We start from the raw sequence: 25529 nt of genomic DNA, 5'->3' as shown, positions 1-25529 counted from the left end.
TCCTTTGTGGAATGTGATGTGATCCTCCTCTTATTATGGTTAGATCTTCAGGGCCATCATGTCTCTCTATAATAAAAATATATTTAGAATAATTACATACTGACAAGAAACTAACAAAATGTTTAATACTTCTGTGGTGTATTTTGTATATTGTTTTGCATACCGGGTGTCGACGTTAGCAATATGCGACCTGCTCCACTTCTGAGTCAAATAAAGCACTCTGAGATGACGATTCTAGCACACAAAACATAAACACGCATATGAGCCACTTATGCAATGTTTTATTTGTTTTCTTAGGCAGTTAGAAAACTTAGAATTTAGGAAGATAGCATGTATTAACTCTCCGTCCGTTAACTAAACCAATAGTTTAGTTAATCTCACACTCGCAGTCGTGCTGCTGTTCAAGATTGCAGTGATTAGGCTGTCGGCTGCAGGGGATCATGTGACTGACATTCAATCCAAGAGCACAATATCATATTTTATCATAATATTGTCACATCTGATTTATTTTTATTTTTTTTCAGGTTCACCTGCAGTGGAGGTGATGTGCTGGAGGGTGACAGCACACCCTGGGGCAACTGGGGCAGATGGAGCCCAACCTGTGAAGGAAGAGGAATCTGCGGCATACAGACAGCGGTTTTAACACTGTAGATTGTTTCAAAGCAGTATAACTTAAATCAGTGCTGTTGCCATAACCCATTAACTATAAACATCTCTTTACTCTTTAACTCCTCTTTAATGCTTTCATGTAGAATAGAGTTTTGGTGGTCTAATCAGTCTACCCCATCTTGACCTTTTGACCTGTTCTTCCTTGTCCCTAATTGGTGTTACAGGTTTTTTCACTGGTGACAGTGCAGGTAAATGCACTGGAGTATTACTCTCTGCAAACTCTCTGTTTGCTGAAGAACATTCCTCCAACTCTATAGAGCTTGGTTGTGGAAAAGTCATTTATCTGGCTTTCAGTAGGTGTCGTCGATTTCTTCTGAAGGTGTTTCTGTCAGGCTTTTGAATCACACATGATCTCGGCACACATGATGACTCCTCAACACAATTGCTGGTTGCCTGTTGTTTTTGACTTTCACTCTCACGTTCTCTCCATCTGCTATAGATGGTGCCTGTTTTGCTCCACAAAGTAACTTTTCTGTTTCAGCTGTCTGTCCTTGATGTCTTTATGTACATTTCTGTACAGTTGTGGTCTCAACAGCCGTGTTGATGTAGGCAATTTTGTTTTCAGTCTTCAAACCATAAGCATCTGTACAGGAGATGCCATCCATAGGAGCATTTCTGTACTCCGATAGTGCAGTATAAGGATCTCTTTGGCTCTCTTGTGCTTTCTTTAACCCTTAGAGAGTCTTCGTTTAGCAGTCACACTCAGTGCCTTCCCGGTCAGAAGTGACCGGACACCTAAAAATGAAACTTCCTCCATCCCAGTAAAAACCAATGCAATTTATTTTTGTTCTATAATATTTATTCTTTTTAATTTAGTATTTTGAGACAATTTGATTGAACTTATTAATATTTATGCAATATTTATAGTCCATTTTTTGCCATTGAAAATAATGTTTTTTTTTTAATTATTATTATTTTTTATTTATTTTTTTCTATGCTGTATTTTCGGTTAAAATAGAGACTAGGCTTTCAGAAAAAAAATAAAAATAAAAAAAATAAATCAATTTATTAAACATAAAATGAAATAAATCATGTTATTGCATGGGTTTACCACTAGATGCCTGTAATAGCTCTAAATGGAGATGCTTGTCTATTCTAGTTGTTTTTGGACCAAATTACTTACTTTTAAGATGTGGATTGATTGTATTTTTTTAGAAATTCTCAAATAATACTTTTTGCCAAGGTTTATAACATTTTATTAATTATTATTTTAATAATTGTAATAATTATTATATTAATTATATATTTATATATTAATTATAATTATTAATTATGTTATGTTTTTCACTCTTGATGTTTTAGAGTTTCACCCCTTCATTGCTGAGCACTTTTTTTCTGCATCGTGGCCGATTTGTAGCGAATTTTTGTGTTTTTGTCAATTTCCCATTCATTTCCTATGGGGACATTTTTGACCGAAGACCATGAGTGTGACTATTTTTTTTACGACCACTTAGCATGCTCGGATCATGACCTCAATTTTTTTCTGTGTTCACATACCTAATGCCAGAAAAGTCACCAAGTTTCGTAACATTCCAATGAAGCTGTGATTTTTAAAAATTCAAAACAGATTTTTTGTAATCTGAATTTATTGGTGTGTATGTGTATAAAAGTGTGTTTCTATGTGTGTGTGTGGGGGTGAATTTTTTGCACTCTTGATGTTGTAGAGTGTCACCCCTTTACTGCGGTGTACTTTTTTTTAGAATCGTGGCCGATTTGTAGATTGTACAGACAAAAATTCAGAGAATTTTTGTAAATTTCCCATTTATTTCCTATGGGTCGGTCATTTTTGATTGCTCTTTCAATTTGTCCATTTGCCTGTGGAAATCCAGGACTAGAGGTTGTATGTCCAAACATTTTTCATGCCCTTTATATTTGTTTTTGTGATGTATCTTATTTTGAAGGCATGTTTTACGTTACCATAGCGACCAGAGAGCGTTAGGGAGCAGAGAGGATGTTACTCATGTTATGTTGTTGGCGCGATGTTACGAGGACGGTGCTAATAAAGTTGCGAGTAGGCCTACACATTGGATTCACGTTTATTATAATATTTAAAAAATATTAGAGGGGCAAGTCATCTCTAAAGCTGAAGGTAAGGTCAACACCTTTAAGGACTGCCCACTGAATGCCTATAAGATACCATGTAAAGTTCCTTTAGTCAGACTTGATGACCTCAGCTACCGACAGCTCGTGTTCTCAGTAAAGAATTCTGCTGAAGATACAACCAAGTCTCCTGGTCTTCGCTTCTGAGTTTCCTACAGGCTGCAGATAGTCTACCTGAAAATTAATCTAACAATCAGTTTTTATCAATCAGGCCAGTGCTGTAGAAATGCATCACTTCTTTTCCATGATGTTTTCACTGCTGGCCATTATTGGGCATGTGAGCGGTCGGCCCGCAGAACGTCGTTATGAGCGGAGCGTCGACCGACCTTACAGATCTGAGCTGACGGTGTCCAACGGAATGAATTGGGGATCATGGGGATATAAGAGCATGTGTCCAAGTGGAAGGTACGCCGCAGGGTTTAGTCTGAGGGTAAGTTGACTCTATTTTGCTAATATGAGGGTGAATGAGTGTTTCAAAGGTTCAAAACTGTGGAGTTGCTGTTTGTCATTTAATTCCAGGATTCTTCAGGGAACTGCACCTGCTTAAGATTTTTACAGTGTTTTTAATACTAAAGAGCATGAAGATAAATGTTACTAAGTGTTAGGTTAGAGTTTACTCTTTCAAGTGGAAGATTGTCTCAATGATGTTGTTTTAAGGTGGAAGGATCAGTTGGTGGTGGTGATGATACAGCGCTCAATGGGATTCGTCTTTACTGTGTCGATCGGCCAGGCTCACGTGACTACAACTCAATTGAGTCCAACGTCGGAAGGTAATGGACTCAGATTATTAACAATTCTTTAATTAAGTGTTTAAGCTATTTAAGTAAATTGAGGATTTTCTTGAAAATAATAATCGATTTGATCAGGCAACCTCTGTGTGTGTTTTCTTCAGCTGGGGTGAGTGGACAGATGTCAAATGGTGTCATTCTGGATACTTGACAGCTTTCCAGCTGAGAGTTGAATCTTCCCAAGGAGACGGAGATGATACGGCCGCAAACAACATCAAGTGAGTGTGTGGTGCTATAAGTTATAACATCTCTTACCCAGTGTAAACCTCTTACACCATCTCTTACCCATCCTGGTTTTATTTAGCTATTCCCCCATCAATAGTTTAGTTAATATCACACTCGCAGTCGTGCTGCTGTTCGTGATTGTGATTGGCTGCAGGTGATCATGTGACTGACATTCAATCCGACTGCGCAATAACATATTTTATCATAATATTGTCACATCTGAATTTTTTCCAGGTTCACCTGCACTGGAGGTTTAGTGCTGGAGGGTGACGGCACAAACTGGGGCAACTGGGGTCCTTGGAGCCAAAAGTGTATGGGAAAAGGAATCTGCGGCATCAAGACACAGGTAGAACCGCCACAGGGAAGAGGAGACGACACCGCTCTCAATAACGTGCGCATGTTCTGCTGTGATTAAGGTGATGTGATCACAATCAAAAACTCAGATCTTACTAATAGTGACTGAAGATTTAGAACTAAATCTGATTTTGCTTTCAGGTGTTCGAGGATGACAACAAGAACAGCAAGAAGATCAAATGTATTGAAATTATTGATCATCATATTATGATAAACTAACATTGTCATACAACAGTTTTGTAATGTAAATATGTAAAGTCAGCCGGTCATTATCACAAAATATAATATGATTGGCTGAATTTAAATACATATAAATGTAATGTTCTGATTGGCTCAAAAAAGAAGCAGGCATGTTCTACTGACCAACCAAAGAAGGAGCTGGATGATTTTGCTTAATCTTGTGTATAATAATGAGATTTTTTCCTTAATAAATTTGAAATGTTATGGTACTATACAGTCTCTGTGTCTGCTTGATCATTCTCACATAACAAGGGTTGAGGTTTCTGTTTCCACCTGATCACTGATAGCTGAGGCTTACAATATAACAAATTTAAGAATATGTTTAAGATCTGCTGATCCTACATCCTTACATTACATCACATAAAAAAATAATTGTATTGAGGAGTCATGAAAAACCGAGATCATGTGTGATTCAAAGGCCTGACAGAAACACCTTCAGAAGAAATCGACGACACCTACTGAAAGCCAGATAAATGACTTTTCCACAACAATGCATTGAAAGTATACTTTCAAAATACATTATAGTATACAATAGTATTTTGTGCAAAGTACACTGAAAAAAACAATAAGAAAAAAATGTATACATTTTTCTTTGGCAAGTTTTTGCACAAATATTTTTTAAGTAAATTTCACATATGGAATTAAGTAAACTCTACCTAACCAAGTTAAGTTCAAATTAACAAACAAAATAAGTCATTTTAACTTAGCCAGTAATCACTAAAAGTTGTGTAATGTCTATTTAGTTGAAGTAGCCGTTGCAATACATTTCATTCAAACAATATAACATTGAATTAAACCACAAATTTAAAGTATATGCTTTACTTAGAAACATCTAAGTAATTAATAGATATAGTGTGAGACACCATATCTACATGTCGAAAGAGTGTTGTGAACGCAGAGACCTCAATATTTGGTAGGCAATACACAATGACCCATTTTTGTCATTTTTGGTAGAAAATGAACTCCAAATGTCATAAAATGGCAAGTTACTAATCAACATCAAAAGCAATGATAAAACAGTGTAAATACAGCTGGAAAACAGTGAAATTATTATTTGAGGCCCAGTGCATGATGGGAACACCAGTATCAGAAAAGTTGAGTAATTTGACTTAATTTTATAACATTGATATTTACGCTTTCATTTCGACACACTTGAATTGAGTACTAATATAAAATTTACTCACGTTTTTTAAATTATTGCCTGAACTAACTTTTTCAAGGAAATTACATTGTTTATTTCTGTAGTATTTACTTAACCACTAAATATTTGTATATCAGTGTATAGCTAAGTTTTATTTATCTAATAATGAACATTTGCTATTAAAGACAAAGTATGCAATTTGTAGTATTTGCAATAAGCCAAAGGTATTAATCAGCCTATAGTTTTTAGTCAGATATATCACACGATAGCATCATGGGCAAGTACACCGACATGTGCTACGGAGACCCGTGTTCGAGTCCCGGCTCTTGTAAATAAACTCACAAAAATACAAACTTCTGTTTGTTTAACTGAGTGTCCTTGGAAAGTATTTTACTCACGGAAATGCCTATCAAATGCTGGGTTGATTTTGTCATTTTATTTCCTGTTGTAAATATCAAGGCTTGTAAAGCAGCAGGAAAAGATCAGCTAAAAATTATCATTCTGTCATCATTTACTCACTCTCACGTCGTTCCAAACCTGTATGACTTTTTTATTTCAAGCAGAATTTAAGTGTCATGTATTTTCACACAACTTGACTTCTAAAGTCTTATGATAATTTGCATGAAGAAATGAAAACACATAAAAATCAGTGTTTATCCATATTGTTCCAGTCGGTGAAACTAAATGATTGTTGCAAGTCACGTAAACACACTTTAGACAAACACTGATCAGGTCGAATTGCCAGTAAAAGCATTAGCACCTTTATTTATACAGCGCTTTTAACAGTATAGAATCTGCGGCATCAAGACCCGGACAGAAGCGCCACAGGGAAGAGGAGACGACACCGCTCCCAATAACGTGCGCATGTTCTGAGACTAAAAAACATATTATGTGGAACTGATGTTGGCTACTTCATTCTTGGTGATTCTGCTTACCCATTGCAGAAATGGTTGCTAAAACCATATCCTGATACTGGCAGGCTTACAGAGGGCCAAGAACTTTACAACATGCGAACAAGTCGAGCCCGATGTGTGGTTGAGCATGCGTTTGGGAGGTTGAAAGGCAGGTGGAAGTGTCTCAGTAAGCGAAATGACTGCAATGTAAATGTTGTTGATATGGTGGAGACATGCTGTACACTGCACAACTTGTGTGAATTATACATGGACAGATTTATACCAGAGTGGTGTGATCGTGATAAAGATGCTGAACGTTCATCTTGCAATGTTGGTGATGAGCGTTCAGATGCAAGAAGTGCTCTGCAACAGTTGTTCATGCAGCAGCAATAATTGTAAGTTGTTGTTATATTGTGTTTGTTACAAATAAAATATTTGAAACTAAGATTTGGCGTAACCTGATTTGTGACTTGAATACAATTCTTTATCCTAAACGGTACATGGTTACATCAGACATTATTTGATCAATAAGCAATAGGCCATTTAAGCATACAGAGTGAATACTGCAATATTTTTTTTAAATGACATACAATTAAACAATCTTCTCACTATTTTTAAATAAACAGGCATGTTTACAGGTATGTTTTTATTTATTTATTGCAGTTATAAGTATATGTCTGTTAAAATGTTTTTAGATATGGTCACTTCTGTTAATGGTACTTTTAAATGTGAAACTGCTTACACTGTTTACAGTATTACAGAATACAAAAGGTGCCCATCAGACAGCCGTTTAAATAATGTGCCCATCAATAAGCATAGTAGTCTATACCAATAAATGTCTTATAGCCTAATTATCATTCTACTGACTAGGATCGTATTTGCATTACAGAATACAAAAGGTGCCCATCAGAAAGCCGTTTAAATAATGTGCCCATCAGTATGCATAGTTGTCTATACCAATACCTGCCTTAATGGCTTATCTGAGTCACAAAGTCTTTATATTTTAGTTTATTATCATGTAGGTAACTTTTACAATAGGTTTTCATAAGAAAAACATTTTTTTTTTGTATGCAGTGTGAACTAACATGAACCAACAATGAATTACTAATAAAGAATGTATTTAAGTAACATTCATTTTACATATATGCCTTATAATATGTGTAATATTTGACTATAATAATGTGTATTTTGCTTTTGATAATGTGCCCCTTAATAAGCATGATTTCCACTGGCCTCAGTTATAATAGCACAGCTATTACTTTATTTATATATTAAGTTCACATCAGAGTGCAACAATACAAAGGTGCTTATAAAATGTGCATACAAATGTGCATACATACACATACAAATGAAACAAAACAGGTGCTTTTGAGAAGTACTATTACAAATGTGCACACAAACGAAACGGCAGGTGATTTTAAGTAGCCGCCTACTATTTACACAAAAAACTTTTAAGGCATTAAGGCAAACAGAAAGATAGATGTTTTGTCCATCTACTTCCGCTGGAGAAGGGCTGCGGTCAAATTACTGAAGACTGATGCAAAAGACTCAGATTCTTTCTGTCTTTGTGACATCTCCTCCCGTCTGAGTTGTGCATCATAGTCCAGTTCCTCTCGTCTCATCATCATTTCTTTCTTCATTTCTTCTCTTCTCAGCTCCCGCTCTTCTTCCATCTATTGCTGTGTTATGTCCCGCATACACTGCAAAAACTCCCTTGATGCCAAATCTGCAGCTTTGCGTTTGCGACTCTCTGTAAAAAAGCAGACACAAAAATAAGCAGGATATTTGGGATGTCTTCTGATAGATTATAGATTGTGGCATAGCACATACAGTATACCAAACTGTAAAGTTTGTTACATATATTTAGCAGGTACATTAAACGCAAAAATACCTGGTCTAGTCCTTTGTGGAATGTGATGTGATCCTCCTCTTATTATGGTTAGATCTTCAGGGCCATCATGTCTCTCTATAATAAAAATATATTTAGAATAATTACATACTGACAAGAAACTAACAAAATGTTTAATACTTCTGTGGTGTATTTTGTATATTGTTTTGCATACCGGGTGTCGACGTTAGCAATATGCGACCTGCTCCACTTCTGAGTCAAATAAAGCACTCTGAGATGACGATTCTAGCACACAAAACATAAACACGCATATGAGCCACTTATGCAATGTTTTATTTGTTTTCTTAGGCAGTTAGAAAACTTAGAATTTAGGAAGATAGCATGTATTAACTCTCCGTCCGTTAACTAAACCAATAGTTTAGTTAATCTCACACTCGCAGTCGTGCTGCTGTTCAAGATTGCAGTGATTAGGCTGTCGGCTGCAGGGGATCATGTGACTGACATTCAATCCAAGAGCACAATATCATATTTTATCATAATATTGTCACATCTGATTTATTTTTATTTTTTTTCAGGTTCACCTGCAGTGGAGGTGATGTGCTGGAGGGTGACAGCACACCCTGGGGCAACTGGGGCAGATGGAGCCCAACCTGTGAAGGAAGAGGAATCTGCGGCACACAGACAGCGGTTTTAACACTGTAGATTGTTTCAAAGCAGTATAACTTAAATCAGTGCTGTTGCCATAACCCATTAACTATAAACATCTCTTTACTCTTTAACTCCTCTTTAATGCTTTCATGTAGAATAGAGTTTTGGTGGTCTAATCAGTCTATCCCATCTTGACCTTTTGACCTGTTCTTCCTTGTCCCTAATTGGTGTTACAGGTTTTTTCACTGGTGACAGTGCAGGTAAATGCACTGGAGTATTACTCTCTGCAAACTCTCTGTTTGCTGAAGAACATTCCTCCAACTCTATAGAGCTTGGTTGTGGAAAAGTCATTTATCTGGCTTTCAGTAGGTGTCGTCGATTTCTTCTGAAGGTGTTTCTGTCAGGCTTTTGAATCACACATGATCTCGGCACACATGATGACTCCTCAACACAATTGCTGGTTGCCTGTTGTTTTTGACTTTCACTCTCACGTTCTCTCCATCTGCTATAGATGGTGCCTGTTTTGCTCCACAAAGTAACTTTTCTGTTTCAGCTGTCTGTCCTTGATGTCTTTATGTACATTTCTGTACAGTTGTGGTCTCAACAGCCGTGTTGATGTAGGCAATTTTGTTTTCAGTCTTCAAACCATAAGCATCTGTACAGGAGATGCCATCCATAGGAGCATTTCTGTACTCCGATAGTGCAGTATAAGGATCTCTTTGGCTCTCTTGTGCTTTCTTTAACCCTTAGAGAGTCTTCGTTTAGCAGTCACACTCAGTGCCTTCCCGGTCAGAAGTGACCGGACACCTAAAAATGAAACTTCCTCCATCCCAGTAAAAACCAATGCAATTTATTTTTGTTCTATAATATTTATTCTTTTTAATTTAGTATTTTGAGACAATTTGATTGAACTTATTAATATTTATGCAATATTTATAGTCCATTTTTTGCCATTGAAAATAATGTTTTTTTTTTAATTATTATTATTTTTTATTTATTTTTTTCTATGCTGTATTTTCGGTTAAAATAGAGACTAGGCTTTCAGAAAAAAAATAAAAATAAAAAAAATAAATCAATTTATTAAACATAAAATGAAATAAATCATGTTATTGCATGGGTTTACCACTAGATGCCTGTAATAGCTCTAAATGGAGATGCTTGTCTATTCTAGTTGTTTTTGGACCAAATTACTTACTTTTAAGATGTGGATTGATTGTATTTTTTTAGAAATTCTCAAATAATACTTTTTGCCAAGGTTTATAACATTTTATTAATTATTATTTTAATAATTGTAATAATTATTATATTAATTATATATTTATATATTAATTATAATTATTAATTATGTTATGTTTTTCACTCTTGATGTTTTAGAGTTTCACCCCTTCATTGCTGAGCACTTTTTTTCTGCATCGTGGCCGATTTGTAGCGAATTTTTGTGTTTTTGTCAATTTCCCATTCATTTCCTATGGGGACATTTTTGACCGAAGACCATGAGTGTGACTATTTTTTTTACGACCACTTAGCATGCTCGGATCATGACCTCAATTTTTTTCTGTGTTCACATACCTAATGCCAGAAAAGTCACCAAGTTTCGTAACATTCCAATGAAGCTGTGATTTTTAAAAATTCAAAACAGATTTTTTGTAATCTGAATTTATTGGTGTGTATGTGTATAAAAGTGTGTTTCTATGTGTGTGTGTGGGGGTGAATTTTTTGCACTCTTGATGTTGTAGAGTGTCACCCCTTTACTGCGGTGTACTTTTTTTTAGAATCGTGGCCGATTTGTAGATTGTACAGACAAAAATTCAGAGAATTTTTGTAAATTTCCCATTCATTTCCTATGGGTCGGTCATTTTTGACCGAAGGCACTGAGTGTGACTATTTTTTTTACGACCACTTAGCATGCTCGGATCATGACCTCAATTTTTTTTTGCATACATATACCTAATGCCATAAAAGTCACCAAGTATCATAACCTTCCGATGAAGCTGTGATTTTTTAAAATTCAAAACAGAAAATTTTTCTGGTCAGAAGTGACCGAAGACTCTCTGAGGGTTAACAGGTTCTTGACTGTCTGGATTGCTCTTTCAATTTGTCCATTTGCCTGTGGAAATCCAGGACTAGAGGTTGTATGTCCAAACATTTTTCATGCCCTTTATATTTGTTTTTGTGATGTATCTTATTTTGAAGGCATGTTTTACGTTACCATAGCGACCAGAGAGCGTTAGGGGGCAGAGAGGATGTTACTCATGTTATGTTGTTGGCGCGATGTTACGAGGACGGTGCTAATAAAGTTGCGAGTAGGCCTACACATTGGATTCACGTTTATTATAATATTTAAAAAATACCCCAGTTTTTATGCTGGTCGTATCATTTTATTTTGTTGTATTTATCCACCACACCTTAAAGGCCGGTCCGTGAAAATATGGTCTGATATTAAACTGGTCCATGGTGCAAAAAAGGTTGGGGACCGCTGTATTAGACAACATTTAAAGTGTGCTATCTGTAATACTTTCAGACGGAGTAACACCAAAGAGCCACTCATCTGCCATGACATTCCAGACAGAGCATGGGCGAAAGTAGGAGTAGACTTGTTCCACTTCGACAGAGGTGAATATTTGGTGTGTGTAGATTACTTTTCAAAGTTTCCGGAGATTGCTAAACTCACAACTCAAACTGGCGTGGTTTCCTCCTAGACCTCTAAAGAGACACGATCGCTCTATATATTTTTAACAGTTTAAATTTACAATTCAAAATCTAATCACATTCAAGTATCACACGCACAGCATATATCTGATAAATGTAAGCTCTGAGTGAGGGTTAAAAAAGTTTATCTTTCATGAGGTTTTAGACACTGGGAAGCAGAAATCACACATTTAAGCAAATATGATCCATGAAGCGTCTGTGTGTGTTTAGGAAAATAACAATCTTTCTGATTCAGAACTGCTTCTTGATTCTGGCACCGTTTGTGATAGTCGCTGGAGATGGGTTTACAATCTTCTCAAATATTAAAATAAGGTTTAAATTTGATTTGTATCAAATCATTTTCTGAATATGAGATTTGAGAGCAAATAATCTCTTTATATTTTTGCGCTCATAAAGAAAGTGCTTCTGTATAACATACTATTGTATAATTATGTTAGCAAATTATATAACATACTATTGTATATGTTAGCAAATTAGTATGTTAGCAGATTAGCTTTAAAAACCTAACTAAGTTTATACTAATAAAAGTGTTCACATTGAGATTACATGAAAGTTTTAAGTTAATTGTATGAATTAATGTACTCAATACAATACATTTTAATTGTTTTTAACTTGAAATGTTTAAATACAAAATAAAAATCTGCTAGTTCTGCTTACTTAAACTTTGAATTTCAGAACTTAAAAAAATTGAGGCAATTGATTGCCTTAAATGTTTTGAGTTCTGCCAACTTATTCGGGTTTACAGTGTACTTCATAGATTTGAGTTATATTAATTGAATGGACTTATTACTATTAACTTTATTTACCCAAGTTATCTTAACAATAAGTTGTTGAGTTACTTGGACACAAATCAGAAAAAATTTATGCTTAAATTGTTTGAGTTAATAAACTTAAATGATTTAAGGCAATCAGTTTCCTCAAAAGGTTTGAGTTGAACTCATCAGGTTTTACAGTGAAGTGTCTCAGTAAGCGAAATGACTGCAATGTAAATGTTGAAGAAATGTAAAAGACTTTGTGACTCATATAAGCCATTAAGGCAGGTATTGGTATAGACAACTATGCATACGGATGGGCACATTATTTAAACGGCTGTCTGATGGGCACCTTTTGTATTCTGTAATGCAAATACGATCCTAGTCAGTAGAATGATAATTAGGCTATAAGACATTTATTGGTATAGACTACTATGCTTATTGATGGGCACATTATTTAAACGGCTGTCTGATGGGCACCTTTTGTATTCTGTAATACTGTAAACAGTGTAAGCAGTTTCACATTTAAAAGTACCATTAACAGAAGTGACCATATCTAAAAACATTTTAACAGACATATACTTATAACTGCAATAAATAAATAAAAACATACCTGTAGAGCTGAGCATTTTTGATTTTATTTAAAAATAGTGAGAAGATTGTTTAATTGTATGTCATTTAAAAAAAATATTGCAGTATTCACTCTGTATGCTTAAATGGCCTATTGCTTATTGATCAAATAATGTCTGATGTAACCATGTACCGTTTAGGATAAAGAATTGTATTCAAGTCACAAATCAGGTTACGCCAAATCTTAGTTTCAAATATTTTATTTGTAACAAACACAATATAACAACAACTTACAATTATTGCTGCTGCATGAACAACTGTTGCAGAGCACTTCTTGCATCTGAACGCCCATCATCAACATTGCAAGATACAATCTATGTTGTGAAAAGCGCTATATAAATAAATTTGACTTGACTTGACTTGACTTGACACCACTCTGGTATAAATCTGTCCATGTATAATTCACACAAGTTGTGTAGTGTACAGCATTTCTCCACCATATCAACAACATTTACATTGCAGTCATTTCGCTTACTGAGACACTTCCACCTTCCTTTCAACCTCCCAAACGCATGCTCAACCACACATCGGGCTCGACTTGTTCGCATGTTGTAAAGTTCTTGGCCCTCTGTAAGCCTGCCAGTATCAGGATATGGTTTTAGCAACCATTTCTGCAATGGGTAAGCAGAATCACCAAGAATGAAGTAGCCAACATCAGTTCCACATATGTTTTTTAGTCTCAGAACATGCACACGTTATTGGGAGCGGTGTCGTCTCCTCTTCCCTGTGGCGCTTCTGTCCGGGTCTTGATGCCGCAGATTCCTCTTCCCATACAGGTTGGGCTCCAGTCGCCCCAGTTCCATCATAAGTTCAGTATGGCGTACCACAAGGCTCAGTACTAGGACCGTTGCTGTTCACCCTGTACATGCCACCCTTGGGAGATATCATTATATCATTTATTGCATGGCATTAGTTTTCTCTGTTATGCTGATGATACTCAGCTTTATATTTCTTCACGCCCGACGAAACTTACAAATTCAGAAAATTAATGAAATGCAAAGCTGATTTAAAAAATTGGATGACTAAAATTCTGTATTATAAATTTTAATGCCGGACAAGTAGTTGGTTGAGGGTTGGCTACACTCCTGCACACATATATATTCAAACACACACACACCTATAGAATAAACATGTAATACGCATGTGCACGCCATCAGCGTTCTCACAGGTTTGTGTTTTAAAAGTTTGCACAAGGAGAACTTAAGGGTTTTCTGTTAGAACGGTGTCATGTCAGCGGCCCCTAAGTTAATAACTAATGATCGTTGCGACGGAAGTGAATAAATCAAAACTAACTTTAGCTGGACAATAACTTTATTCTAGATCTGCTGTAAAGCCAAAACAATCTCTGTTACTGTAATTTCCTATTACCACTGTAAAGCTGCTTCGAAACAATCTATACTGTTAAAAGCGCTGTATAAATAAAGGTGCTAATGCTTTTACTGGCAATTCGACCTGATCAGTGTTTGTCTAAAGTGTGTTTACGTGACTTGCAACAATCATTTAGTTTCACCGACTGGAACAATATGGATAAACACTGATTTTTATGTGTTTTCATTTCTTCAATGCAAATTATCATAAGACTTTAGAAGTCAAGTTGTGTGAAAATACATGACACTTAAATTCTGCTTGAAATAAAGAAAGTCATACAGGTTTGGAACGACGTGAGAGTGAGTAAATGATGACAGAATGATCATTTTTAGCTGATCGTTTCCTGCTGCTTTGCAAGCCTTGATATTTACAACAGGAAATACAATTACAAAATCAACCCAGCATTTGATAGGCATTTCCGTGAGTAAAACACTTTCCAAGGACACTCAGTTAAACAAACAGAAGTTTGTATTTTTGTGTGTTTATTTACAAGAGCCGGGACTCGAACACGGGTCTCCGTAGCACATGTCGGTGTACTTGCCCATGATGCTATCGTGTGATATATCTGACTAAAAACTATAGGCTGATTAATACCTTTGGCTTATTGCAAATACTACAAATTGCATACTTTGTCTTTAATAGCAAATGTTCATTATTAGATAAATAAAACTTAGCTATACACTGATATACAAATATTTTGTGGTTAAGTAAATACTACAGAAATAAACAATGTATTTTCCTTGAAAAAGTTAGTTCAGGCAAGAATTTAAAAAACGTGAGTAAATTCTATATTAGTACTCAATTCAAGTGTGTCGAAATGAAAGCGTAAATATCAATGTTATAAAATTAAGTCAAATTACTCAACTTTTCTGATACTGGTGTTCCCATCATGCACTGGGCCTCAAATAATAATTTCACTGTTTTCCAGCTGTATTTACACTGTTTTATCATTGCTTTTGATGTTGATTAGTAACTTGCCATTTTATGACATTTGGAGTTCATTTTCTACCAAAAATGACACATTCAAACACAAAAACGGGTCATTGTGTATTGCCTACCAAATATTGAGGTCTCTGCGTTCACAACACTCTTTCGACATGTAGATATGGTGTCTCACACTATATCTATTAATTACTTAGATGTTTCTAAGTAAAGCATATACTTTAAATGTGTGGTTTAATTCAATGTTATATTGTTTGAATGAAATGTATTGCAACGGCTACTTCAACTAAATAGATATTACACAACTTTTAGTGATTACTGGCTAAGTTAAAATGACTTATTTTGTTTGTTAATTTGAACTTAACTTGGTTAGGTAGAGTTTACTTAATTCCATATGTGAAATTTACTTAAAAAATATTTGTGCAAAAACTTGCCAAAGAAAAATTGATACTTTTTTTTCTTATTGTTTTTTTCAGTGTACTTTGCACAAAATACTATTGTATACTATAATGTATTTTGAAAGTATACTTTCAATGCATTGTTACAATGATCATCTCCAGCACACAGTTAAACCTAAAATATAGTTTTAATAAAGTGCAAATAGATACACTTTTAAAAAATAAATTGAATTTTCTCTTCAAGTATATATATATATTTAAATATATTTTGAGAAAATATACTACAATAAAATTATTTTGAAGTGTGTTAAAAGTTTTTTTGTTAAAATAGGTAAAAGCATGATGCTAATATACTCTTATTTAAAGATAGTGAAATCTTTGTTAGTATATTTGCAATTTACTATTGAAAAAGGGAATATATTTCAAATACAATAAAGTATACTTTTTTCACTAGGGGTTTTCCTTAATAAACATGAAAATGTTATGGTACTATACACATGCTCTGTGTGTGCTTGATCATTCTCACATCACAAGGGTTGAGGTTTCTGTTTCCACCTGATCACTGATAGCTGAGGCTTAAAATATTACAAATTTAAGAATATGTTTAAGAATATGTTTAAGATCTGCTGATCCTACATCCTTACATTACATCACATGAAAAACTAAGGTGAACTACACTGTATTGGGCATTCAAGGTGAACATGATGGCATCAACTTACTGATTAGATTCAATATAGTTTCCATTGAAGGCGTTTGGTCAGTCTTTGATCTTCCTACAGAGAGTCAAACTGTGTGTAAAAAGGGGAAGGGGGATGGGGGGGGCAAGTCATCTCTAAAGCTGAAGGTAAGGTCAACACCTTTAAGGACTGCCCACTGAATGCCTATAAGATACCATGTAAAGTTCCTTTAGTCAGACTTGATGACCTCAGCTACCGACAGCTCGTGTTCTCAGTAAAGAATTCTGCTGAAATTACAACCAAGTCTCCTGGTCTTCGCTTCTGAGTTTCCTACAAGCTGCAGATAGTCTACCTGAAAATTAATCTAACAATCAGTATTTATCAATCAGGCCAGTGCTGTAGAAATGCATCACTTCTTTTCCATGATGTTTTCACTGCTGGCCATTATTGGTCATGTGAGCGGTCGGCCCGCAGAACGTCGTTATGAGCGGAGCGTCGACCGACCTTACAGATCTGAGCTGACGGTGTCCAACGGAATGAATTGGGGATCATGGGGATATAAGAGCATGTGTCCAAGTGGAAGGTACGCCGCAGGGTTTAGTCTGAGGGTAAGTTGACTCTATTTTGCTAATATGAGGGTGAATGAGTGTTTCAAAGGTTCAAAACTGTGGAGTTGCTGTTTGTCATTTAATTCCAGGATTCTTCAGGGAACTGCAGCTGCTTAAGATTTTTACAGTGTTTTTAATACTAAAGAGCATGAAGATAAATGTTACTAAGTGTTAGGTTAGAGTTTACTCTTTCAAGTGGAAGATTGTCTCAATGATGTTGTTTTAAGGTGGAAGGATCAGTTGGTGGTGGTGATGATACAGCGCTCAATGGGATTCGTCTTTACTGTGTCGATCGGCCAGGCTCACGTGACTACAACTCAATTGAGTCCAACGTCGGAAGGTAATGGACTCAGATTATTAACAATTCTTTAATTAAGTGTTTAAGCTGTTTAAGTAAATTGAGGATTTTCTTGAAAATAATAATCGATTTGATCAGGCAACCTCTGTGTGTGTTTTCTTCAGCTGGGGTGAGTGGACAGATGTCAAATGGTGTCCTTCTGGATACTTGACAGCTTTCCAGCTGAGAGTTGAATCTTCCCAAGGAGACGGAGATGATACGGCTGCAAACAACATCAAGTGAGTGTGTGGTGCTATAAGTTATAACATCTCTTACCCAGTGTAAACCTCTTACACCATCTCTTACCCATCCTGGTTTTATTTAGCTATTCCCCCATCAATAGTTTAGTTAATATCACACTCGCAGTCGTGCTGCTGTTCGTGATTGTGATTGGCTGCAGGTGATCATGTGACTGACATTCAATCCGACTGCGCAATAACATATTTTATCATAATATTGTCACATCCGAATTTTTTCCAGGTTCACCTGCACTGGAGGTTTAGTGCTGGAGGGTGACGGCACAAACTGGGGCAACTGGGGTCCTTGGAGCCAAAAGTGTATGGGAAAAGGAATCTGCGGCATCAAGACACAGGTAGAACCGCCACAGGGAAGAGGAGACGACACCGCTCTCAATAACGTGCGCATGTTCTGCTGTGATTAAGGTGATGTGATCACAATCAAAAACTCAGATCTTACTAATAGTGACTGAAGATTTAGAACTAAATCTGATTTTGCTTTCAGGTGTTCGAGGATGACAACAAGAACAGCAAGAAGATCAAATGTATTGAAATTATTGATCATCATATTATGATAAACTAACATTGTCATACAACAGTTTTGTAATGTAAATATGTAAAGTCAGCCGGTCATTATCACAAAATATAATATGATTGGCTGAATTTAAATACATATAAATGTAATGTTCTGATTGGCTCAAAAAAGAAGCAGGCATGTTCTACTGACCAACCAAAGAAGGAGCTGGATGATTTTGCTTAATCTTGTGTATAATAATGAGATTTTTTCCTTAATAAATTTGAAATGTTATGGTACTACACACATTCTCTGTGTCTGCTTGATCATTCTCACATAACAAGGGTTGAGGTTTCTGTTTCCACCTGATCACTGATAGCTGAGGCTTACAATATAACAAATTTAAGAATATGTTTAAGATCTGCTGATCCTACATCCTTACATTACATCACATAAAAAATTAATTGTGTTGAGGAGTCATGAAAAACCGAGATCATGTGTGATTCAAAGGCCTGACAGAAACACCTTCAGAAGAAATCGACGACACCTACTGAAAGCCAGATAAATGACTTTTCCACAACAATGCATTGAAAGTATACTTTCAAAATACATTATAGTATACAATAGTATTTTGTGCAAAGTACACTGAAAAAAACAATAAGAAAAAAATGTATACATTTTTCTTTGGCAAGTTTTTGCACAAATATTTTTTAAGTAAATTTCACATATGGAATTAAGTAAACTCTACCTAACCAAGTTAAGTTCAAATTAACAAACAAAATAAGTCATTTTAACTTAGCCAGTAATCACTAAAAGTTGTGTAATGTCTATTTAGTTGAAGTAGCTGTTGCAATACATTTCATTCAAACAATATAACATTGAATTAAACCACAAATTTAAAGTATATGCTTTACTTAGAAACATCTAAGTAATTAATAGATATAGTGTGAGACACCATATCTACATGTCGAAAGAGTGTTGTGAACGCAGAGACCTCAATATTTGGTAGGCAATACACAATGACCCGTTTTTGTGTTTGAATGTGTCATTTTTGGTAGAAAATGAACTCCAAATGTCATAAAATGGCAAGTTACTAATCAACATCAAAAGCAATGATAAAACAGTTTCGACACACTTGAATTGAGTACTAATATAGAATTTACTCACGTTTTTTAAATTCTTGCCTGAACTAACTTTTTCAAGGAAATTACATTGTTTATTTCTGTAGTATTTACTTAACCACTAAATATTTGTATATCAGTGTATAGCTAAGTTTTATTTATCTAATAATGAACATTTGCTATTAAAGACAAAGTATGCAATTTGTAGTATTTGCAATAAGCCAAAGGTATTAATCAGCCTATAGTTTTTAGTCAAATATATCACACGATAGCATCATGGGCAAGTACACCGACATGTGCTACGGAGACCCGTGTTCGAGTCCCGGCTCTTGTAAATAAACTCACAAAAATACAAACTTCTGTTTGTTTAACTGAGTGTCCTTGGAAAGTGTTTTACTCACGGAAATGCCTATCAAATGCTGGGTTGATTTTGTAATTGCATTTCCTGTTGTAAATATCAAGGCTTGCAAAGCAGCAGGAAAAGATCAGCTAAAAATTATCATTCTGTCATCATTTACTCACTCTCACGTCGTTCCAAACCTGTATGACTTTTTTATTTCAAGCAGAATTTAAGTGTCATGTATTTTCACACAACTTGACTTCTAAAGTCTTATGATAATTTGCATGAAGAAATGAAAACACATAAAAATCAGTGTTTATCCATATTGTTCCAGTCGGTGAAACTAAATGATTGTTGCAAGTCACGTAAACACACTTTAGACAAACACTGATCAGGTCGAATTGCCAGTAAAAGCATTAGCACCTTTATTTATACAGCGCTTTTAACAGTATAGATTGTTTCGAAGCAGCTTTACAGTGGTAATAGGAAATTACAGTAACAGAGATTGTTTTGGCTTTACAGCAGATCTAGAATAAAGTTATTGTCCAGCTAAAGTTAGTTTTGATTTATTCACTTCCGTCGCAACGATCATTAGTTATTAACTTAGGGGCCGCTGACATGACACCATTCTAACAGAAAACCCTTAAGTTCTCCTTGTGCAAACTTTTAAAACACGAACCTGTGAGAACGCTGATGGCGTGCACATGCGTATTACATGTTTAGTCTATAGGTGTGTGTGTGTTTGAATATATATGTGTGCAGGCGTGTAGCCAACCCTCAACCAACTACTTGTCCGGCATTAAAATTTGTAATACAGAATTTTAGTCATCCAGTTTTTTAAATCAGCTTTGCATTTCATTAATTTTCTGAATTTGTAAGTTTCGTCGGGCGTGAAGAAATATAAAGCTGAGTATCATCAGCATAACAGTGAAAACTAATGCCATGCAATAAATGATATAATGATATCTCCCAAGGGTGGCATGTACAGGGTGAACAGCAACAGTCCTAGTACTGAGCCTTGTGGTACGCCATACTGAACTTATGATGGAACTGGGGCGACTGGAGCCCAACCTGTATGGGAAGAGGAATCTGCGGCATCAAGACCCGGACAGAAGCGCCACAGGGAAGAGGAGACGACACCGCTCCCAATAACGTGTGCATGTTCTGAGACTACAAAACATATTATGTGGAACTGATGTTGGCTACTTCATTCTTGGTGATTCTGCTTACCCATTGCAGAAATGGTTGCTAAAACCATATCCTGATACTGGCAGGCTTACAGAGGGCCAAGAACTTTACAACATGCGAACAAGTCGAGCCCGATGTGTGGTTGAGCATGCGTTTGGGAGGTTGAAAGGAAGGTGGAAGTGTCTCAGTAAGCGAAATGACTGCAATGTAAATGTTGTTGTTGATATGGTGGAGACATGCTGTACACTGCACAACTTGTGTGAATTGTACATGGACAGATTTATACCAGAGTGGTGTGATCGTGATAAAGATGCTGAACGTTCATCTTGCAATGTTGGTGATGAGCGTTCAAGAAGTCAAGATGCAAGAAGTGCTCTGCAACAGTTGTTCATGCAGCAGCAATAATTGTAAGTTGTTGTTATATTGTGTTTGTTACAAATAAAATATTTGAAATGAAGATTTGGCGTAACCTGATTTGTGACTTGAATACAATTCTTTATCCTAAACGGTACATGGTTACATCAGACATTATTTGATCAATAAGCAATAGGCCATTTAAGCATACAGAGTGAATACTGCAATATTTTTTTTAAATGACATACAATTAAACAATCTTCTCACTATTTTTAAATAAAATCAAAAATGCTCAGCTCTACAGGTATGTTTTTATTTATTTATTGCAGTTATAAGTATATGTCTGTTAAAATGTTTTTAGATATGGTCACTTCTGTTAATGGTACTATTAAATGTGAAACTGCTTACACTGTTTACAGTATTACAGAATACAAAAGGTGCCCATCAGACAGCCGTTTAAATAATGTGCCCATCAATAAGCATAGTAGTCTATACCAATAAATGTCTTATAGCCTAATTATCATTCTACTGACTAGGATCGTATTTGCATTACAGAATACAAAAGGTGCCCATCAGAAAGCCGTTTAAATAATGTGCCCATCAGTATGCATAGTTGTCTATACCAATACCTGCCTTAATGGCTTATCTGAGTCACAAAGTCTTTATATTTTAGTTTATTATCATGTAGGTAACTTTTACAATAGGTTTTCATAAGAAAAACATTTTTTTGTATGCAGTGTGAACTAACATGAACCAACAATGAATTACTAATAAAGAATGTATTTAAGTAACATTCATTTTACATATATGCCTTATATCATATGGATCCGATCCAACCGATATAGATATCATTCCACAAAGTGATGATGTCACTGACCATTACTTGGTAACTTGCATATTACGTACTGCTGTAATATGTCATGCGGCGCCGCGTTTTCGACCAGGCAGAACAATCCTTCCATCCACCATAGATAATTTCTCGAGTTGCTTGTCTGATCTGTCTCAGCTGCTGCCTGAACCCAAACAAACAGATGAACTAGAAGAACTAACTAGCACTATGAGCACCATTCTCTCTAGAACATTGGATGTTGTTGCACCCGTTAGATTAAAAAAGGTCACAGAGAAAATTAAAGCACCATGGTACAATAATACTACGCATGTTCTAAAGAGAGAAACCCGTAATTTAGAGCGTAAATGGAAACAAACTAATTTAGAGGTCTTTAGAATCGCGTGGAAAGACAGTATGTCACGTTATAAAAAGGCCCTAAAAGCGGCCAGGGCTGAGCATCTCCGCAAACTAATAGAAAACAACCAAAACAATCCTAGGTTTTTATTTAACACCGTGGCTAGACTAACAAATAAACAGACGTCACCCGAACAAAATATCCCGTTACAGTTTAGTAGTAATGATTTCATGAACTTCTTCACTGAGAAAATAGAAAACATCAGAACCACAATTGTAAACGTTCAATCCTCAATCGCACCTTATAATTCAGCCTCAATTTTCCCCCCGCAAGAACAATTACAGTGCTTTACAACTATAGAACAAAAAGAGTTAAATAAACTTATCACTTCATCTAAAACAACAACATGTTTATTAGATCCTATACCAACTAAACTACTGAAGGAAGTGTTACCTTTAGTGGAAGAGCCTCTCCTCAATATTATTAACTCGTCTTTATCTTTAGGTCATGTTCCAAGAACATTTAAACTGGCAATGATAAAACCTCTCATTAAGAAACCACAATTAGACCCGCATAATCTAGCAAATTATAGACCCATTTCAAATCTACCTTTTATGTCTAAAATACTAGAAAAAGTTGTGTCCACTCAACTGGGCTCTTTCTTGCAAGAAAATGATATCTATGAAAAGTTTCAGTCTGGATTCAGGCCGCATCATAGCACTGAAACTGCACTCGTTAAAATCACAAATGATTTACTCTTAGCTTCTGACCAAGGCTGCATCTCAATACTAGTTTTACTTGATCTAAGTGCTGCGTTCGATACTATAGATCATACAATACTCTTAGATCGACTACAAAATTATACTGGTGTTCAAGGACAAGCATTAAGCTGGTTTAGATCATACTTATCAGACCGCTACCATTTTGTCTATTTAAATGGAGAAAAATCGATCATAATTCCAGTAAACTATGGAGTGCCGCAGGGATCTGTGTTGGGCCCTCTGTTATTCTCAATATATATGCTGCCACTTGGAAATATTATAAGGAAACATGGAATTAGTTTCCATTGTTATGCTGATGACACTCAAATATATATTTCATCACGGCCGGATGAAAACGCTAAATTATCCAAATTGACAGAGTGTGTTAAAGATATAAAAGATTGGATGACGCGTAATTTTCTTATTAAATCCAGACAAGACAGAGGTAATACTTATCGGTTCAAAAAACCGCCCACAGAACCTCTCACAATACAACTTTGACATCGTAGGATGTCCTGTTACTTTATCCTCTACAGTAAAAGACCTGGGTGTTATACTCGATTGTAACCTGTCTTTTGAAAATCATATTTCGTATGTTACAAAAACAGCCTTTTTCCACCTTAGAAACATTGCTAAGCTACGTAATATGCTATCAGTTTCTGATGCAGAAAAGTTGGTTCATGCATTCATGACCTCGAGACTAGATTACTGTAATGCTTTATTAGCCGGTTGTCCTGCATCCTCAATAAACAAGCTACAGTTAGTCCAAAATGCAGCCGCTAGAGTTCTTACTAGATCAAGAAAATATGATCATATAACACCGATTTTATCATCACTACATTGGCTACCTATAAAGTTCCGTATTAATTATAAGGTATTGCTATTGACTTATAAAGCCCTAAACGGCTTAGCTCCAGTCTATTTAACGGATCTTCTATCACCCTATAATCCATCACGCTCTTTAAGATCAATAAATTCGAGGCTTTTGGTCATACCTAGGATATCCAGATCAACCAAAGGAGGGAGAGCATTTTCGCATTTGGCTCCAAAACTCTGGAATAGCCTTCCTGATACTGTTCGTTACTCGGACTCACTCTCCCAGTTTAAAACTAGATTAAAGACGCATCTTTTCAGCCAGGCATTCATATAATATTGTTAATTTCACAGTTTCAAACTACAATCCGGCCTCTAGTTCATAAATGCCAGAGGAGAACTGGCCCCCGACTGAGCCTGGGTTCTCCCAAGGTTTTTTTTTCTCCATTAGGTCACCTGATGGAGTTTTAGGACACCATTAGGTCACTTGATGGAGTTTTTCGGTTCCTTGCCACTGTTGCCTTTGGCTTGCTCAGTTGGGGATATTTTGGGGATATTTAATTTTATTCTATCAATCAATAAATTCCACTAGAAACAAACTTTGTTGTATTATTTTATTTTAATACTGTGAAGCTGCTTTGATACAATCTGTATTGTGAAAAGCGCTATACAAATATACTTGATTTGATTTGATTTGATGCCTTATAATATGTGTATAATATTTTACTATAATAATGTGTATTTTGCTTTTGATAATGTGCCCCTTAATAAGCATGATTTCCACTGGCCTCAGTTATAATAGCACAGCTATTACTTTATTTATATATTAAGTTCACATCAGAGTGCAAAAATACAAAGGTGCTTATAAAATGTGCATACAAATGTGCATACATACACATACAAATGAAACAAAACAGGTGCTTTTGAGAAGTACTATTACAAATGTGCACACAAACGAAACGGCAGGTGATTTTAAGTAGCCGCCTACTATTTACACAAAAAACTTTTAAGGCATTAAGGCAAACAGAAAGATAGATGTTTTGTCCATCTACTTCCGCTGGAGAAGGGCTGCGGTCAAATTACTGAAGACTGATGCAAAAGACTCAGATTCTTTCTGTCTTTGTGACATCTCCTCCCGTCTGAGTTGTGCATCATAGTCCAGTTCCTCTCGTCTCATCATCATTTCTTTCTTCATTTCTTCTCTTCTCAGCTCCCGCTCTTCTTCCATCTGTTGCTGTGTTATGTCCCGCATACACTGCAAAAACTCCCTTGATGCCAAATCTGCAGCTTTGCGTTTGCGACTCTCTGTAAAAAAGCAGACACAAAAATAAGCAGGATATTTGGGATGTCTTCTGATAGATTATAGATTGTGGCATAGCACATACAGTATACCAAACTGTAAAGTTTGTTACATATATTTAGCAGGTACATTAAACGCAAAAATACCTGGTCTAGTCCTTTGTAGAATGTGATGTGACCCTCCTCTTATTATGGTTAGATCTTCAGGGCCATCATGTCTCTCTATAATAAAAATATATTTAGAATAATTACATACTGACAAGAAACTAACAAAATGTTTAATACTTCTGTGGTGTATTTTGTATATTGTTTTGCATACCGGGTGTCGACGTTAGCAATATGCGACCTGCTCCACTTCTGAGTCAAATAAAGCACTCTGAGATGACGATTC

General features: G+C 35.7%; 2 protein-coding genes, 1 long non-coding RNA gene and 1 pseudogene across 4 annotated transcripts in view; 3 read left to right on the top strand and 1 right to left on the bottom strand.

Annotated features, from left to right (window-relative positions):
* LOC311097583 (vitelline membrane outer layer protein 1 homolog) overlaps window positions 1-25529 on the top strand; it is a 193378-nt pseudogene that overhangs the window by 141925 nt on the left and 25924 nt on the right. The window lies entirely within an intron of this gene.
* Window positions 3017-4197, top strand: LOC311097052 (vitelline membrane outer layer protein 1-like; the record flags this gene model as incomplete). The annotated part of the gene is made up of 4 exons (XM_084136514.1): window positions 3017-3199; window positions 3427-3539; window positions 3662-3775; window positions 4017-4197. 4 exons carry the CDS (start codon window positions 3017-3019, stop codon window positions 4195-4197), a joined length of 591 nt encoding a protein of 196 aa, XP_083992640.1.
* LOC311097751 lies at window positions 7724-8537 on the bottom strand. The gene is made up of 3 exons (XR_014609314.1): window positions 8474-8537; window positions 8302-8376; window positions 7724-8160 (listed from the first exon to the last, which is right to left on the bottom strand). It is a non-coding gene; the product is annotated as an uncharacterized lncRNA (long non-coding RNA).
* On the top strand, window positions 16809-18355 carry LOC311097051 (vitelline membrane outer layer protein 1-like; the record flags this gene model as incomplete). Its single annotated transcript, XM_084136513.1, has 5 exons — window positions 16809-16991; window positions 17213-17331; window positions 17454-17567; window positions 17809-17990; window positions 18070-18355. The coding sequence occupies 4 exons, from the start codon at window positions 16809-16811 to the stop codon at window positions 17987-17989; spliced, it is 597 nt and encodes a 198-aa protein (XP_083992639.1). The 3' UTR covers window position 17990; window positions 18070-18355.

This window comes from Abramis brama (assembly GCF_963993115.1).
Source record: "Abramis brama genome assembly, chromosome: 15".
Classification (NCBI taxonomy): Eukaryota; Metazoa; Chordata; class Actinopteri; order Cypriniformes; family Leuciscidae; genus Abramis; species Abramis brama.
Note: the sequence above shows the minus strand (reverse complement) of the source record. Positions and strands in the feature narration are given on the sequence as shown.